Source organism: Manacus candei, unplaced genomic scaffold (genome assembly GCF_025592945.1).
Source record: "Manacus candei isolate 608988 ecotype Guabito, Panama unplaced genomic scaffold, ASM2559294v1 h1tg000081l, whole genome shotgun sequence".
Taxonomy (NCBI): domain Eukaryota; kingdom Metazoa; phylum Chordata; class Aves; order Passeriformes; family Pipridae; genus Manacus; species Manacus candei.
The window spans coordinates 1523300-1543101 of record NW_026138129.1 but is presented as its reverse complement, the minus strand read 5'-3'; the positions used below and the strand labels follow the sequence as shown (position 1 = coordinate 1543101).

General features: G+C 39.9%; 1 protein-coding gene across 1 annotated transcript; it reads left to right on the top strand.

Moving 5' to 3' along the window:
* Positions 1-12313: 12313 nt before the first annotated feature.
* On the top strand, positions 12314-19006 carry CCR6 (C-C motif chemokine receptor 6). Its single transcript, XM_051811175.1, has 4 exons — positions 12314-12391; positions 13967-14064; positions 17158-17230; positions 17912-19006. Exons 3-4 carry the CDS (start codon positions 17222-17224, stop codon positions 19004-19006), a joined length of 1104 nt encoding a protein of 367 aa, XP_051667135.1. The 5' UTR covers positions 12314-12391; positions 13967-14064; positions 17158-17221.
* Positions 19007-19802: the final 796 nt, after the last annotated feature.

The following is a 19802-nucleotide window of genomic DNA, read 5'->3' as shown; positions in this document are numbered from 1 at the left end:
GACTTCCATGCCCGTGATGGGCCATATGGAAGACACCTGGACTCTTCCTAGAGGTGCCCAGTGAAAGAACAGTCAAATTGCATTGAGAGAAATTCCACCTGCATACATGAAATAAAATCTCCAAAAAATCACCATGAAAATGGTCCAGGACTTAGATCAGGACTCGGAGAGATTGTGAATTCTCCATCACTGGAAATTTTAAAAACTCAAATGGACAGACCCAGACCCACCTGATTGAGCTTTGAAGTTAGATCTGCTTTGAGCAGGAGGCTGGACCTCCAGAGAACCCTTTCAATCAAATTATTTGATGATTCTATCAAAACAGACCTTTATATGGGAGATTAGTTATTATGGGGATAGACAGACTCCATCTGGCTGCCTCTGTGCATGCAAACTACCTTGTTTGCATGTAGAAACAGTTTTGCTGCAGTTTATGGATGTAGATGTTTACGTACATGCAAACTGTCCCACAGAGAAGGGCCAGCATTTGCAAATATGGTAATTTAACATTTAACATTTACTGTACTGTAAGGTTTTAAACCTTATATCTTTGAAGAAATCTCTTGGAAAATGTGGACTTAAAAAGTAGTTGAGTAACTGCAGCTGATCCTTACACTTGGGTCTAAGTTTAAAAAGAAGCCGTAAGTTGTTTTTCAATTTCTTAACAGCTTTGGGTGTTTCGTTTCAATTGCTCAATGCTGTGTGGAAACCACAACAGATACAAGGTAGTAAAATCAGGTCATTCGCACAGTTCCCCTGTAAAAGTATCACATGCACCTTCATAGCAAGAAACGGCTTCTGCAGTGCCAAGTACCACTTTGAAAGAACCCAAGCTAATCCAGTTTGTACAAAGAAAATTAAATCAAGCATGTATGCATGAATTGAGAGTAGCTCAAAGAACAGTGAAGCTGAGAAGGCAATGGGTGGTAGCAGAGAGCAAGTTATGTAAAACTGACTGAAACAATAAGAGTGCTGGCAGCCAGCACCAGAATGGTGTCTTGGTGCAGGAAACTCCCTTTGCCTTGACAAAAGGATGACTGAAGCTGTGCTTCCTTCCCTGGAGCATGTGGCTGTGTTCTTGATAGTGAAGCAGATACCAGCTTGGGCAGTTTAGAGCAGGGAGAAGCAGATGCAAGGATTAATTTGAGTTAAAAAAAAAAATCTGAAGAAATAACAGCATCGTGTTAGAGATTGAGGAACACTTTGGTTTTGAAGAAGGAAGTCATAATCCCATTTGTAAAGAAAAGTTTAGAAGGTGGACTTTAATTTTGGCTGTGGCCTGGTGTTGGAGGGAATATGCTCGAAAATCTGTTTGTTGGGAAAAGATTAAGAGATGCGTGCCTGTAGCGGCTCATATAGACTATATGATCTCACAGCTCTGGCCCACTGTTCTTTGTGTAACAGAAGTACCTTGTAACCCTACAGCTCTAGCAGTGCACAAAGCAGGTGCAGCTTATTTCAGTACAAACCATGTAAAGAGCCTGTGAAACACATGATTTTTAAAGGCAGCTTCATAATTGTCAGTCACTCTCCTCTCCCTTGTTAATGGTGGGAGTAGAACTGCAAAGGTCCTCTTGCTGTGCCCCAGCTTGTTCATTACCACAGCCAGCAACAGCCCGTCCCACCCTGCCCTGGGCTCTGGCTGTGCTGGGCAGCTCAGGTTTGAGTGCGGTTCACAAAGAGGTGCCTGAGGGAGCAGGCTGTTTGTCTTTCTCTGTCTTCTTTGCTGAAGAGCAGTATTTAAGGTCTGGTTCAGGCTTAAGGTCATGTACCTCATTCAAGGCTCAGTTTGTAGCCAGCATTGGCCATTCGCGCTCCTTCGGACTTTCAGTCAAAGGATAGAGTCTCTGCAGTACAGCTACAAACCTGAAAGAAAAATGGGGTCACAAATATAGGTCAATTACCCATGCATCACGGAACAGGAAATCTTGCAGAACAGCTTTTTTTTGTTTGCTCATCCCCCCATGTAGTTTGCTCTTATGGACTTAAGATACATTCTTCTTTTTTTTTTTTTTTTTTAATTCAAACTCATGTTGTTGTATACCAATGCTCTTACTGATCACCAAGGATCTGTTGGTCAGGGGAAACAAACTAAGCACTGTCCAGTTGCATGGTCTTTTACAATAAATAGCATGTATATATTTACTTGTTCCTACTGCACTTTTGCTGAGGTTGACTGCCTTTTTTTTTTTTTCTGTACAGTAGAGCCAAATTCTAATGAATCATTTTATTGTTACTTCATCCTCTCTGTACTGCCTTGAGGGGTTGGAGAAGGGAATTGAAATAAACTTTCAACAGGCAAAACATATAAAAGAGTTCATTCAGATCAAGGAAAAATAATTGATTTGAGCTTATTTTCTCCCTCCTTGGTTCCAATAGTGCAGGAGTTCAAACGCTGAGCTGTGAGAAGCTGACACATAACTAAAGACAGACTCCTTTTCTGAGTACAGCTGCCCCTTCCCTCCCCTGGCTTTTGTTCTTAAAATGAGGGTTTAATCTAAAACCACAGTAATCTGTTTTTTGCTACCAGCCTGGGGCACACAGATATTTGGAATAATCATTAGTGAACTGTGATCTTTATTTTAATAAATATGATCTTTCATAGAATTTGAGGCTCCAGCTCAAAAATGTGGCAATGCAGAAAAATCTCATGTGCTATAGAATTTGCCAATGCTTTGGGAAAAGCAGAAATTTTGCCATTCAAGGTATTGCCCACGAGTGCAAGGTGCTAAGAGGATGCTCCCTACTGAGCTTTCTGTCTAGGGAAAGGCAGTGCCTTCTCTGTGCATCAGGTTGCACCAGGGAGTGGCATTTAATATTGTGATGTTAAACCTACTGAAGCGAGTAAGTGAAGGGACACTGATGCCTCTTAAGCCCTTGTCTTAACCTCTACCTGCAGAAAACTGCACATGTAGATAAAACTACATAAGCACAGATTTGTATCTAGTCTCAGTTAGGCATAGAAAGGAGGGGGATGAAGGATAGTGGAGGATCCTCTGCTGCACATTTGGAGTCTGAACTGTCAGTGGTGAGGCAGTGTGAGATCAGTACTGAAGTCCTGGTGGAGTATAGTGAGGCATGCTCAGACTGTGTCGTGCAGAGCTGTTCTCGCTCCCCAGATTTGTACAGTGGTGTTAGCAGGAGGTTGGCTATTCTTCCTTCCCATTAGTTTGATGGTTTGTGAAAAGGTAAAAACCTCTTATCTCAGAGAAGCCCTCTTCATTCTTTACTCCTGAGGCCTGTCAAACTGGGAGCTCAGACACTCTAAGCACAGCATAGGTAGCCACAAGATGGTTTCTTAAAAAATTCCTTGACTGATTGTTTCAAGCTCCTTCACTTTGTGTATGATTTGTTTCCTCTTCGGTTTCCTTTCTGGCTTTCCTTTATTCCCTTGTGCCTCCAACTGAATCTTTCTCCCTCTGTTGCCCCTATACCCTCAATATCCCTGAATTACCTCTGCTCATCCCATCTCTTTCTCAGCTCCCAGAGGCACTTGTGTTCTGCAGTGACACCGTGAACCTGACTGACACAGTTGTGCTCCCACCAGCCACCCTGCTCACAGCACCAGGAGAAATTACTTTTGTCTGATCATGTTCCAAGAAGGGGCCATCTAGCCCTTGTGACACTAACCTGCATCTCCCAAGGTATGTTCACAGGTCTGCCACAGGCTTCACAGGTGACTCTGGCCAAGCTGCTTAGTGTTTCACTGTGTCACATCCTCAGCTGTAAAATGTGAGTAGATGGACCTGCTGCAATTTGACAGTTTGTCAACCTACAGCTCATGAAATTCATTACATCCCCAAGCACTGTCAGTGTCTGTGTGGATTCCCTCCCATGCTGGTCCAGTCACTTTCTTCCTCCCTGACCTGAGACAATGACCTGTCATTACAACTCAATAACTCTCTGCTGAAAATGAGATGGTTTGCAGGTGACCCACTGTTTCAGTCTGGGATGGGTCTGAGGTGATGGTGGTGTCATTGCTCAGAAGGAAACAAAATCCATACTGGTGTTGACCTGAGCCTTTAGAGCAAAATTAGAGGGGAGAAAGAGACAGCAAGCCTCACTAATATATCTACTTGTCTTTGCAGAGACCTGGAAGAAACCCCTTGAATTGCCTTCAAATCAAGCAGATGTGGTTTTCCCCTTACAAACACTGTAGTTCAACGATGCAGATCTGCACTTGTGGTGGTACATTAAAGCTATTCTGTAGTGGGAAGAGATGCTGGAACCAGGCAGACTGGGAGGTCCTTCAGGAGGGGTTGTGAGGCAGAACTGGGCACCCAGAGGCATGCTTAAATGTCCTGGTGTGGGGATGGTGCTTCAGACTCTAGTCTGAATTTCAAAGCATTTGAATGGTATAGGGACAAAAGAGTTGCTTCTTGAGAGAGCAGGTTGGCAACTGTCCCAGGAAGAAAGTGCTGTCAAAAAGAGCTTCAAAGCCGTAATGTGAGTTGGGTGCTAAGGTACTCTAACACAGACTGAAAACCACCCTGGGCCTTGCAGGAGTGCAGAAAGAGAAGATGAAAGACGTTTAAAGTAGGATGTTGCCACCTCAGATATAACAAGATAAAGTTGTAGGCAGTGAGAAATCTCTGCATTTATGACTATTAAGAGAAACAAGTCTGATTCTCATATTTTCCAATGATTAGAATATTAAAATTTCAACTTCATCAAAACTTATCCCTTAGCCCTCTCCAAAACAAAGCACCCTTAGTACACAGCTTATAGCAAACTGAACTCTAGCAAAGGTTCTTTTTTATTCAAACAGCAGCTTTTTAATTAACGTATAATCAGAGGGGAGATTTTAAGAATAAAACCTCATGCTGCCTTCAGTGAGGGGGCATCTTCCTCAGCAGGAGCTCAAAATAACTTTTAACCACAAGTCTCCTGTTGCTTCTAAAAATCTTTCAGTTTAATGTTCTGTCTTGCCTTTACAGTCTTCGTTTTACTTAGCTGTGATGGAAAAGGAAAATTAGCGTTAAGAAAAGTTACTTCAAAGTCATAAAAAGGCCTTCAGGGAGAACTGAAAAAATACTGGCTTTTTCCACACACCTTTCGTCTCAGGCTGGACCAGCCTCACATTCACCTTCCACTTCGCTTAACCAGGCAAGATCTATGTGGTGTGCTTGAGGGTTTCTCTCTGGCTGCTGGCATGGCCTCACTCTCACCCTCATAGGGTGGCACATATGAGCAGAAGGAGAGATTTTCAAGTTCAGCCTTTCCCTTGCTTACCAGGTCCTTGCACTGAGAAGTGTCTACCTGAGTACTGAGACTTCACAGGCAGTTCAGATGATAAGAAACCCGCAAGGAAATAAATTACTATTGCAATACCATACTGTAACAAGTATTTGTTTTTTGAGTCATTAATGCTGCCATTGGTTCCACTTCTGTAGAGCCAGGGGAACTTCAGAATTCTGAGGTGTAGCTCAAGGTTATCAGGCAATAGCATCTGAGCAACAGAGGACACAAATCTAGTAATTACAGTGTAGCTCTTTCCATAGTTATCTTCAGTAATACTATCAAGTAAGGCATCACAGTGCAAGCTCTTTTGTTGTATTTTTTTGGATTAAATTTTTTAAGAGACCACACATTATCACTTCAGGATGTCCAGGAACCTTCTGGCTGAGCTCAGCTGGTAGGAGTCCATCCCTTTCTCCAGCACAACTGAGGCATGGAAAATCCCTGGAAAAGGTGCAGCAAAAATTCTGTACTAGTGGAAGCTGCTTGCCTGTTTTAGCCCCACTGAAGTATAAACAGCAAGGATTCTCTGACAAGGGTACAAGCCAGCCTAAAGCCAGAGGTGGTGTGGATCAAGCTGGTTGGACAGGTCTGGCAGCATCTGAAGGAGAACACCTCTGGTCCTGCTGTCTGCATTTGCTGTGTGAAGTGGCATGACATCTTTCTCTTTTGGAGCCATGAAAGCTGAAACCCTGATGACAGGGAAGCGAATTTTCCCTCCATCCTCACAAAAGGCAGTAGGTAAAGTTGGCGTCATGTAATACCTGTAAAATCAAAATTGTAAAAGTAAAACAACTCCCTGGACACACCTGGGCTGACAGTAGGTTGCTGTGTGAACTTGGACATGAGGAACATGTGCCATTGTAGAGCTGGGTGATGAAGATATTCTCAGAGACCTGGCTTGGCAGTGAATGCCAGTCTTGATGTCAATGTAATAGAATTTTCCTTCTGTTGGAAAGGCTGAAGGGCATTCCTGAAGGACAGGTTGTTCCATGTGCCAGTTATAGCAGGGTGACCCAGGCACAACTGGCACACACGACACATCATGTCCTGCCAGGAAGGCATCATCTTACCTCTAGAACCAGGTCAATATGAGGCTTAGGGGGATCCTTTCCAGAGTTCACATGTCACTCTGGGTTAGTGTGGACAAACCTCAACCGTACGGGTGAGACCTTCCCTCTTGGTTGCAGATGGGAGTTACAATTCTCACCAAAAAGAACCCTTGTTCCACAAGCATAGGCAGGGGAGTTAAACTAGATCTAACTGTATTTAGGACCAAGGTCTGGGCTCTTCTTGCTGGCTTTTGCCTGACCCCTAAAAGTTACCAGCTTTATCCAGTGAGTCCTCCCAGGCACACATGCTTTCCCCATCAGTAAAGAACATGTTTATGCTGCACAACACAATCATATAAGCATATAATCATGGAACAGTTTGAGTTGAAAGGGACCTTTAAAGGTCATCTAGTCCAATTCCCCTGCAATGAGCAGGGACAATACTATGAAGAGATGAGTAAGGTGCCGCAGACATCAAAATAACTTACAGAAAGATAAATGGATACTTTGGGGGCTGTACTGAGTCTGCCACCTGAACTATCTGGCATAGCTTTGCACTGGGTAAGGAAAAAACACTGAGAGATCTGTTAAAAAGTCTTGGCTTGCTGCAGATGGAGAAGTTTCCTTGACAAGGCTAAGAGCCGTAACAAAATTTCTGCTTTTCCAGGTTGTATTGGGTTTGTGTGGCAAGGTTTTGGTAGTGGGGGTGCTACAGCTTCCTCTGTATCCACCAGAACCAGTGCCAGATGGCTCCAACACAGACATGCCACTGGTCAAGGCTAAGCCTAGCAGTGATTGTGGTAAAGCCTCTGGGATAACACAGCTAAGAAGTGGAGAAAGAAACCTTCACAAGAGCAACTGCAGACAAAGAAGATAGGAATAAGAACATATGAGAGAAACAGCTCTGCAGACACCCAGGTCATGGAAGAAGGAGGGGGAGAAGGTACTCCAGGTGCTGGAGCAGAGATTCCCCTGCAGCCTGTGGTGCAGACCATAGTGAGGCAGGATGTGCCCCTGCAGCCCATGGAGGCCCATGGTGGAGCAGAGATCCATCTGCTGCCCCTGGAGGACCCCACAACAGAGCAGTTGGATACCTGAAGGAGGCTGTGACACTGTGGGAAACCTGCACTTGAGCACACTCCTTGCAGGACGTGTGGCCCTGTGGAGAGAGGATCTCACTCTGTAGCATGTTTGCTGGCAGGACTTGTGACCCCATGCGGGACCCACGCTGGAGCAACCAGTTCCTGAGGGACTGCACCGTGTGGAAGGAACCCCCTTTGAAGCAATTCATGAAGAATTGCAGCCCATGGGAAGGATTTATGCTGGAGAATTTCATAGATAGACCACAGGAGTCCTCTCCCTGAGAAGGAAGCAGCGGCGGAAACAATCTGTGATGAACTGACCATGATTGCTTTTCCCTGCACCACTAAGGGAGAGGAGATAGAGAACTGGGAATAAAGTTAAGCTCTGGAAGAAGGGAGGGGTGGGGGAGGTGTTTGTAAGATATGTTTTACTTATCATTACCCTACTCTGATTTTGATTGGTAATAAATTCAGTAGTAATTGGTGTATCTCCTTGTCTGTATCTCAACTCATGAGCCTTTCCTTATATTTTCTTTCCAGTTGAGGAGGGGAATGATAGAGTGGCTTTGGTGGGCACTTGTTAACTAGCCAGGGTCAACCCACCACACAGCTGTAAAGTTCAAGTCAATGCCAGAAATGATCTGTTGAACTGATTGAACTGATCAGTCCCTTTGTGCTATTGGTGCTGCCTGGCAGGAGATTTATAGCTACTTGGGCTAATCATCTACTGTTCTTCACTATTCAGGCTCTTGCCCTATAGTATCATTTCAGTAGATTTAGCTGTGCTGCTTGATTCTCGGATATATCTGCCCCACAGCATTAGCAAGTTCCTCTCTTAGTGTGGGCTAGATTATATTTATGGAAACAAAACCATCATCTCTCAGAAGTGAGATGTAAGGACATGCTTGCATTCTCTGAGCAGCACAGAATTAATCAACAGCAATTGCCAACTTGCTGCTCCCGTGAGGAAATGATCAGTAATGTGCTTCCTGCTACTTTTTTTTTTTTACTTTTTTTACCACCTCTAAAATCACAGCGGAAAAATCAATTTTTTCAAAGCACAAACCACCAGCAAGTGACTGCATGCATAAAGACCTAGAGATCAAACGATAACAGCAGCTGCCCACTTTTAGAAGGGAAGTGAAAAGTTAACTATCTGCTGCACTATGAATTCAGAGAGATATGTTAGCTGTGTACAGCAAAAGGTTCTGTGTCAGCCATCACTCTCCCTGTCATCTGCTTGGTACAACACCCCAGTGTGCGCTTCCTTTCCCTCCTAATCCACACAGAAATGCATGGGTATTTTCAACTCTCTTAAGGAACCAAGGTACAACTCTTCTGCAATATGAATTAAGTGCCCAGAACATTTAAAGCTTATTAAAACCAAAATGTTTTAAACATGTGCTTGATTATCTCACTAATCAACATCCGACCAGAGAGAGGATCTGTGATTAGGACACAACTTCCTTCCTACACCAGCATGCACAAGTGGCATCTCCGTGGTAACTTTAGGAACAGTGATTTCTACTGTGCAGAAGACGTGGAAGCAGATTTTCCTCCTTGTAGAACAATCTCCTGTGGCAGTTTTTCTCTGGGTAGCCTCAGGTCATTGGTGTGGTTAGCGGTTACAGCCTACACTATGGTATAGAAGTAAAATGAGACAAATCATTGTCTCATTGAAGTGGTCAGACAACACCTCCTGTTCATCTTTACAATTTGTAAAATCACAGTCCATGTGCTGAAAAGCACTCTCTGGCCATCTCTGATCTGTATCCAGCCAAGGTAGCAACGGCATACTATGCAGACAAAAGTTCAAATTTCATTCCTCCATTTCATCATTTGTGGTTTTAGGTGGGAGCCAGGATCCCAGATGCCCTAACATTTCCCTACTAAGCAACCAATTGCATCATTAGCTATGCAAGCACCTTTTAAACTGTCTTTTAACTCTTAGGCCATGAAGCTTACTGCAAGAGAGATGGGACTGGGACATTCCATGGTGTAGGTCTCTTGTAAAAATAGTCATATAAAGAAAGTACAACTTTAAAAAGAAATGAGGTCAATGAATTCAACGTTCTCAGGTTAAAATGTAAATGCTTGGGAGTACAGACTGATGACAGGCTTTGAGAAACTACTTTGGTAGTTATTTCAATGAGACATGAAACAGAGTGAGTGATTGAGTAAGCAATCCTGACTACAGGATCAAAACCACAGAAATTATTTCAGCAGTTGCATACTTAATTCTGCTTGTGTCTTTGCCTTGTGTTTGCAGCATTTCTGAAATGGAAATTCACTTGTCCTCTACAACCTAATGTAAATAAGTCATACACTGGCAGACAATTCAGCAGAACTTTCTCGCAGTAGACCATTGACTTCAGAAAGCAATAGTTATTTGGAAATATTTTGCAATATTTTGTCTTCTTTGTTCTGGTATACTTAATTTGAAAAAAAATTTTGATCCACTTTAGCAAGAGTCTGATTTTAAGATTTTCAGTGTAGCTGCTGTGTTAAGCTTGGTCTCATTTTGCCAAATTGTGTAAATCTTCCAGTAACATGGACTTGGTTTCATGGATTCATTGACCTAGATGGGATCAAGGAATATTGTCCTAGGTACTTCTGAAATATAGATCTTCACTGGGCTGGGAATACACAGGAATGAAACCACTTTTCCCATCAGAAAGGACACTTACAATGAGAGCAATCTTCTTGGAGAAAAGAAAATGTCTGGGTGATGTACAGTTGTATGCAAATCATTGCTCAGGTAGTGCAAAATAAGGGACTGTGACTTGTGTTATGCATTCATTCTTGGGTTCTCAGGAACAAACATGCATTTTCTGCTCTATAAAACAATTTCTTGTGGGCAGAGAAAGTAGATAAGCGAGATTACAACCTGGCATATTCATTCAATTGGTCCTTGGCAGTACAGGGTTTGTATCATTCCGTTAATCACTATAGAGGTTCATTGCTTCCGGCATAACCTTGGGATATACTTTCACTGGAAATGGTTCTTAAACCTCTTTAACATAAGCAGCCGAAGGGTTATCTGTAGGAAACAGACCAGATGCAGCATGATCAGATAAAAGTTGTTTCTTAAAGTAAAACCCCATGATTTCAATAAAACAGATTTTTCCTTCAGAATGCCTTTAGCTATCCCAGAAACATTTTAATGAAAAATTGAAATGTGTTAATTGGAAAAACCTGGTCTTATGTCTCATGGGAGTTGTTGTTTCTTGTGAATTCCAATCCTTTTCTTGTGTAAGCTCCTGTGAGTCCTTAGACCATGGAATGACTTTACTCACTGTCTACTTTCTCTGTCCAAAGCTGGGAAACCTAATCTGATTGATAAGCTCAGACTGCAAAAGAGAATAAAACATAAACAACCATATAATAACTCAGCTGTGCATTTTGGTGCATTTTATAAACTGGCATTTTTGCTATAACAATTTCCATTAAAAATATGACAATTTTTTGTTTGAAACTTTGGTTTATCAACATTTTCTCCAAGAGAATAAAATATCTTTAACCAGTTATTCTGAATTCAGCGATTATCAGTGGAAGGATACATTTACTGCACTTTTTGCTTCTTTCTGGAAGTCAGGCCAGCTACAAGCTAGGCTGTTTTTAAGTGATTCTGCAGTGAAGCAGAGGAGTGCTCTGAGTATGACTGTGCTCCTTCTTCAAAAATTCCATGTTTATTCTGACAAGAAATCACCTCTGAATCTTGACCATGACCAGCAAACTGTTTCCCATCCATTTTTTATACTTTCCCTTCATTTTCAAATTAAATAGCAAGTGCGTTGGCGGAAGAAAACTGATGGATTTTGATGTCTTACAAATGCAATCATATCTTGGGCTAGAGGTGAGACCTAAGCACTGATTATGCAGGCTCTCTCCTTCCCAAGTGCTCTCTTTACAACCACTACCCATTTAACCTCCTGAGCTCTGTCTGCTCCTGTGGAAAAAAGCCTCTATAGAAGGTCTTTAGGAGGGCTCTGTCTTCTCTAAAATGTTTGACAGAGGTGATTGAGTAAGTGCAACTTTGGTGGATGCTAGTCAATGTGGAATGGATATCAGTCACTGACACCTCATAATGTATATTATGAGAAGGGCTGCACACAAGAGGATAATGGAATCAGGTGGAAGGGAGGTTGAAAATGGGAACCAAAAAGATCAAAGAGGAAGCAAGGGAGTGATGCTACAAAATGTATGCTGGAAAAAAAATATGAAGACAACAGGAGATGGTAATAAGACAAATCTAGAAAAGCTGAACAAAGAAAGGGGAAGAAATAGGGAGAACAAAAAACTAAATACAGAACTACCAAAACCAGACAGGGTTTTGACATGTTTGACAGGGAGTGAAAAGCCAGATGCAAACAAAAAGAAGGCAAGTTTCATAGAATTAATGAAAAAATATATATTGACAATGTAGGATGGTCATGTTAAAAAAATTAAGTAGGTAACGCAAACAGCTTGAATGTAAATACATAGTTTACATTGTATAGTCCAAAGTAGCGATGAAGAGATCAGAACCTCAGCTGAGGCCAGATTTTTGAGTCAGATTAGACTGATCTAAATTTAACCAAAGGAACATGAAAGCAGGATGGAACAGTATGTAGGGAGCATGCTGCCTTTGTTTTAGACTCAAAAAAGGCGACCTACTGAGTTATTCCAGAAGAAACATGTGGATTCTGGAATAACTCAGACAGTGGTTTTGTTTTCCTTATCTTTAAATATTTTCTTTCCTTAATTAGTGGTGGCAGAAAACTAACATGTGGTGAGACTTGAGAAACCACAATAACCATATTAGCTAAATGAGACTAGGTTTCCTTTCTGAGCTCTAACATATGAACAAAACCTAGCTACATGTGAGGGCTTCATTTGCATAACATGCGGATTATCAAATAGTTGTGTTAAAGAGAAAAAACTCCTTCCACTTGCCACAGTTGAAGGTGAAGCACAAAGCATCTGTAAAGAAGGCTGGCTGGACTTCGTAACTGGATTAAAAGAAAATGTGTTGAGAACGTAAGTGTGACTAGTTACCTTGTATTAATTTTGGCACTCACCAAATGGTGAATTTTTCGTCTTCTGAAAGACTGTTATTCATGATGGATATTGAATATATTGCAGAGTAAAAGCACAAGATACATTTAAATTAGAAAACACCTGAATATGGAACGAGATGAGCAATAGTTTTTGTAATGGATAAGCTAAAACTCTGATTTATCTTTTAATTAGCTATTAAAGTTCTGATTTATATTTTGATGACTCCCATTCCATGAAATATTGTTGATAATATTCTGCTGCTTTGCAGACTAATCTGATGGTATTCCAAAAGTAGGTTGTTGTCTGAGAGAGATGTTACAAGCTGTTACTAGCAAAAGTGCTTGTTTGAATATGGATTAAAGTCATCATAGACTTGATGATTTGAAGTGACATATGTTTTTGGAATAGAAAGAGATTTTTCTACTTCTATTACTCATTTGCTGGTTACATGACTACCATGGCTTAGGTTTGTCTTTGTGTAATGAAGTTTGCTTTGCAAGACATAGATCCATCTGTTCACTCACAAAGTTATGAGAAAGAAGCACTTGAAGGGTCCTTAAGGTTCATTCACTGGGTATGGTCAGTGGAAAGCAGCACCATACTTAAGCTTCTAGGGAGCCACTGCTATTGTGATATGCTCAATTTTGAAAAGAAGATGAGTGAGCAGAACATCTATCAACCTGCATTTCTTTAGGTCCAGTATTCTATTAATTTAATCATATCTTACAATCTTACAAGGTTGTCTGTATTTATGTCTCTAATAGGATTACAAACACAATTTCTAAAATAAATAAGGAGTTTGAAGGCATTTTTTTGCTATTTTTTTTTCTTTTCTTCCTCTCCTCACAATGCAAACATCTAAGTCGCCATCAGAAACCCAGGTCTGGAAAAGAACTATTTATAGGTTTTAAAATTCAGGATTCATAAAATGAAATATTTTCCTGTGTAGTTACAATTAACTTTGACAGCAGACCTGAGCAACATGCACACAAACAGCAAATGTTTGTGCCAAACAGGCAAATACGATTACATTTTACTTCACCTGGGCATTTACATTTTGCGTTAGCAGTTCAGGCCAAAAATTTGGATTATGTGCACCTTGATATATAACAGATTATTATTTTTTCTTCTAAAACAGCTATGAATCAATTTGGTAATTATTACTTTTCTCAGTTTCACAGTTTTACTCTAAGCGAACTTGTTGATTTAAATGATTAATGTTGAAACTACTTATCTGCATAACAATTAGTCCACCCTTTACAAAAACAGGTCATTATTCAGGATGTGTTCTGAGCACAGTGGCAATTAACACCCTACTTTTTATGATTCTAATTCTAGCTTGATTATTTTAAAAATAATATCATTACATAGGTAGCCTAATTAAAAAATTAATAAAATATTTGCCTCCAGTTTGCACGTTTTCAGCATGGAAACATTTTCTTTTACATAAAAAAGCAGGTTATTCTTATTGCTTGTCAGAAGGGAGTGATGATTATTTCAGTTTAACTCTGTACCTTTAACTAATGCTGTTATTTCTTGTTTTTCAAATTAAAGTGTTGAGGCTGACGGTAAATGTGCCTGGGGCAGCCACAATAGAATGTAACAGAATCATATATCCTCTTTCACCTGACCTACAGACAATTTTTTTTCTGGTAAGTACTAAAATAAAATAGGTAATATGTAATGCACATATGTGTGATGAATGCAGTAAAGTGAACATGTAAGTAGGATTGTACTTACAAAGGTGGACTATTCTTAAAAGTATTTGTTGACTGAATTTTTTTCCTCATAGAAAAATTTCTTTTTTGTTCTGTCTGTCTTTATTCGCTGTATTTTGCTTGTATAATTCAAATAATATTTTAAATAATTCTTAAGACTGTGGTTTAGTCTTACCTTTGAGTACTCGCATACTGCTTTCAAAATAAAAAGAAATGTGACAATGTGGATAAAGTGGAAAAAAAGTAAGCTAAAAAACGCAAGGCTTATATATTTAATATTAAGAACATAAGTGTTTTTGAGGGCACATGCATAGACATTTGCCCATATGTAGTACATAAGTGATGTTAGAACACACACAACACTGTACATACATGGAAATCTATTTTTTTATATTTACCTAAGACATTAAGGCTAAATAAAGACATAAATGTGCAGATTATAAATTATAAAGATGTTTACTGAGTGTTAGAAAGATTTAAGTCGAAAAGAAAATTGTGTTTATAAGAATTCTGATTCAACTTTCTCAGTAGCCAGTGCATCTTCTTAATAACTTCAGCGGATGCCATTTCAAATTCTAAAAAGGAAGTCAGCTCAATAGATTTAAATCAAGTCTGAATCTGATCTCTGCAATTCTGATTTCAGTTTGAGTCCTTTGCTACTACCCTCATACCAACCATCCTCAGGAATCTTTTGCTGGACAGTGGAAGTAATTTTCTGAATAAATGTGTGGCTGGTGGTGCCTTTGTGAATTCCTGTAGAGCCAGGGAGACTATACAGCTCTCCTGTAATGAATAGCTGCTGTTCCCTGTAGGCTCTCTGCTGAGCTCTTCTGAGAACTAAACAGCCTTTTCTTGGTTTTAATCTGAAGAGATCTCCCTTCTTAGCCCTCCTTGTAGGCTGCAGAAAACACCTGTGCTCACTTTCTTCTAAATGCCTTCAACCAGTAATCTTCCTTCTATACCTTATCCTTAATGTTTGGGAGTGACTTTGTCTAAGTGGAATGAAAAGTGACTTTTACAGAGAAGATATGCTGTCAGGCTCTCTTTGTATATTTTAACCATGTAAGTCTCAAAAAGATATGAATGGTAGATACCTAGAATGGTGTTTTTCTTGCAACAATAAAATAACAGTTTCTAAAATGATAACCTAGACAGGTACCCCTTTAGTGCTGTCTAACTGAAAAGTTACTGCAGTTGCAGCTAAGTGCAAGGTCACTGTCTGGCTGGATGAGATCAGAGAGCGTAAAGCAGCAGATGGTGACTAGAGTCATGCAGAGATGGGCTAGAGGACCACAGCCCCAGGTGAACTGCACAACTTAACCTGCTTGCCTTTTACATCTCTGTAAGTCTGAGAGACACCTTAAGTTGTCTAAAATTTGTTTCAGAAGGTGTTCAAGTACTTTCAGGCTGTCATATTCCTGCAGCTTCTAAAAATCAGTTTCCAAAAGCCAGCAGAGGAAGCTGGAGAGGTGGTTAAAGATTTGTCTAAAGGGCAGGAAATTCAGAGAAGCTGTGATGCCTTAGCAACATTGTGTAGTATATGTAGTATATCTGCAACCCTCTGTTGTAAGCCAGCATCCCCATATGAGTCATTCTCATTATGCTTTTGGGGAGTGTTCTGTCCTTTCCCTCCTGCAACTTCCCAGTTATATCTGGACTTCATCTGTTCCATTTTCACAGACTATCTGTCTGTCTCTCTCTTTCAAAATTAGGTAATTCCCAACAAGGAAAGTTTTACTTGTCTAGACTTAAAGTTGACCCATGTGCTCTTACTAATTAGTAGCACAGCTTAGCAAAAAGCAGACAAACTCTAGATAAAACTGCCATTTACAACCTTAGCATGGGACCTCATGTCATCCAGTCCTTGAAACTACTTCATTGCTGAAAGGTGCAGTTCTCACGGAGCAGCTGATGCAAAAAACAGAAGGACTGAACTCATGCAGGGGAATGCTGAGGAATTAAATCTCCTGCCCATGGGTTCCTGCATGAGGTCGAACAAGTCATTTAAGCCCACCTTTGCACATGTGGCCGCCAATGACATGTTCCCCGTTTTATTTTTGTGTGACTTTAGAGTCTGATCTGATTTGCAGAAGTTTGAGCTTGCATGCAACCAGTCAATGAATTTAATTCTTAACACAACTGAAGGCCTTTGTAATTCTAAGCACTCTTAAAAGTGATGCTGAGTGATGCTGAACATCTCAAGTAGATACTTATATTCTAATGACTCAGTGCTCAGGTTCTTTCCTTGTAAATAAATGTAGTAATACCTCCTCACCACAAGGTGTTGTGTAAATTAATTAACATTTGTAAAATAGTTAGGCATCACAGTGATAACAGAGAAAACAAATTATTTTCATAGAGTGCAGTATACAACACTACACACTGAACACTGCACTCTAAATCTGTGCACCAAACAAAGACAAAACACTAGTGCTCAGTCTGTTCGTCCATTGTGTACTATCTTCTACACTATAGGAAGATATCATTCTGGCACTCTTCATTTGCCTCACTAGTGTAATAAAAAAGAGAAAGTAATGTGATATTAAAAGTGCTGAGATGCACTGATAAAATGCCAGAGTGGAAAAAAAAGAGTCTGTCTTATATTACTGTTATGAAGCATACTAAGGTAGCGCTGTTTATTTGTTCCATATTTCCCTCAATACACTGATTGCCATTGTCACACAGAATTTCTGAATGTAAAATTTAATTTACTCTGATTTGTTGTGGTGCAAATTCAATGTGAAGTAAGAGTCACATATTTTCATACATCATTCATTACCCTATGAATAAACATTCAATGTATAAGATTGTGCTCTTAATGGTACTGATACAAACAATCTATTTTCTAAAATTGTACATTCTGCTGCAGAGATGTGTTATTTGCCGAGATGCTCTTGTGAATTGTTGATATAGTTGAAGTGATGAGATTCTGTTTAGATTAAATGTTTTATTTTCAATTGTGTTTTTTTACTTGTTCACATTTCTTGTGCTGGTTTACCAATCCAGTCTATTTCATTTTGTTTTCAGAAATCCTTGGGAAAGTATTTTGAAGTTCTTCTCAACATATTTTTCTGTGAAGTGTACTGCCAAAATGAATTTTGTAAGCACTTAATTGATAAACTGTATTAGTACATCAATAAAGCAATGAATCTGGAAGTCCCAGTTCTTTGAGACTGCAGATCCAAACATCCTAATTTCAGGATGTTTCAGGAGTGATAAGCTGAAGAGGGTTCTGGTAGCAGAGTTCACTGTCAAAGACCACTGTTTATTGGGTTTGCACACTTTTAATGTAACTACAGGTTTGGTGTTTGTAGTGCAGGTAACTCTGTCTCAGGCTAGTTATCCTGGATTGCCTTTCTAGCTGAGTAGAGAAAAGTACTCATTTTTGGGCCTGATTTAGTCAAGCTACATTAGTGTGGTATGAATAACATGCTAGAAAGGTCTATTCCACTTCCTTGATGGTAAAGGAAGACTAGACCCCTACTTCAACTTCAGACTTTTACACTCTGGAGTCTTCTGTGAGTTTTGTGACAGCAGACTAGTCCTTTCTGCATAATATATTTAAATATGCAGACCTTTGGGACAACCAAAAAGATTACTTCCACATTCATATTTTAAGTATGAGTTTATGAAATGTCCTAGACAGTTCTTACAAGTCTCCTCTGCAGCATTAAATGCATTTGTAATTGTGGTGTGTGGCTGGTCATCTATCGTGTTTCTACTATATAAGAATTAAAGATTAATATCTTCATCTAATAACTGTTGATCTCCTTTTTTACAGACAGACCTTGATACCACAGATTATCCCAATTATCCAGACTATTCAGACTATCGTTCTCTAATCATGCAACCTTGTTCTAAGCTGGGAGTCAGGAACTTCACAAAAGCATTTTTGCCAGTTGCATATTCATTGATTTGTATCATTGGCCTCGTTGGTAACATCTTCGTGGTGATGACCTTTGCTTTATATGAAAGAACCAAGTCCATGACGGATGTGTACCTCTTCAACATGGCCATAGCAGACATACTGTTTGTTCTCACTCTTCCACTGTGGGCAGTGAATTATGCTGCTAATGAATGGATTTTCGGTGATTTCATTTGCAAAATTGCTCGAGGTATCTATGCAATCAACTTCAGCTGTGGCATGCTGCTTTTGGCCTTTATCAGCGTGGACCGGTACATTGCTATCGTACAGGCTACAAAGTCATTTAAACTCAGGGCAAGAACACTCGCATATAGTAAACTCATTTGTTTGGCTGTGTGGGTATCATCAATTTTAGTCTCTAGTTCCTCTTTTATTTACAGTGAAAGTTACACTTTCTCTATCAATGAAACCAAAGAGATTTGTGATCACAGATTTGACAAAAAGTCTGAAAGCAAAATGCTGAAATCATTGCTGTTGTGGTTACAAGTTGGATTTGGATTTTTTATACCTTTCATATTCATGTTTTTTTGCTACACCTTCATTGTCAAATCCTTGCAACAAGCTCAGAATTCCAAAAGAAACAAAGCAATCCGTGTGATCATATTAATTGTAGCTGTTTTTCTAGTTTGCCAGGTACCTTATAACATTATTCTTCTTGTGACAGCTGTAAACATGGGGAAGATAGACAAATCTTGTGAAAATGACAACATATTGGCTTATGCAAAATACACCACTGAAGTCATAGCATTTTTACACTGTTGTGTGAACCCTGTGCTCTACGCATTTATTGGAGTGAAGTTCAGAAGTTATTTTGTGAAGCTAATGAAGGACCTGTGGTGCAAGAGGTACAAGAAATACAATAAACGTAGTTCAAAGACAAGCTCTGATACTTATCATTCAAGACAGACTAGTGAAATTCTGACTGACTCTGGATCTTCTTTTACTATATAACAGACTTTGAACAACATTATTACTGAAGGACTCTTCTCACTGAGTAAGCCAAACCAGTGTCACTGTGCATGTGACAGCAAGTCATTTGAGCTTCTCTGTGCTTATAAGGGACCTTCCATGATCTACAACTCCTTTCAGGAAACCAATTAAGATAAAAGAATAACACTGTCCTGTGTAAAACTGAAATCTTATTCACTTCTCTTAATGCTCTTCTGAAGTACATTCTCTCAGAATTTTAGGGTAAGTGAAGTTTACAGAGGAAGCCTCCTCATTTTGTAAGGGAAAATTGCACCTCATCTGTCCTGCAACACTGAAATGTCCCCAGAGTAATAAGTAAATGAATAAGGTTATGTTCAGGCTCATTCTTACATTTATATCTGTTAATTACTTCTACCTGTAAATCCTATTTAAGTGTAAGTCTCCACTGCGCTTATATTGCAGACAAGTCATTTGTGACAAAACTAACCCATTTTGAGCAAAGCAGAGCAAGGAAAACAAACAGAGAAATTAAGAAAGAGGCTCAAGGCTGCTGACAGAGCTGGGCTTAAGTGTTTGTTCTTGCAAATATTTGGCCAGTTCTATACTCCACCTGCTCATCAGGACTTGCCTATATTAAGGCTGAGGCTGTTCAAAGCCAACAGTGACACATCTTCTAAAGAGAATATTAGGAAAAAAAAGAAAATTATTATTTAAAGAGAATACCAAAATACCATCAGAAAGGTTTTCTGACATCTCCTGATATATCTTCTGAACAGAGAATGGAGTTTTGCTTAAGAGTTTCTTCTCTTTGTTTGGC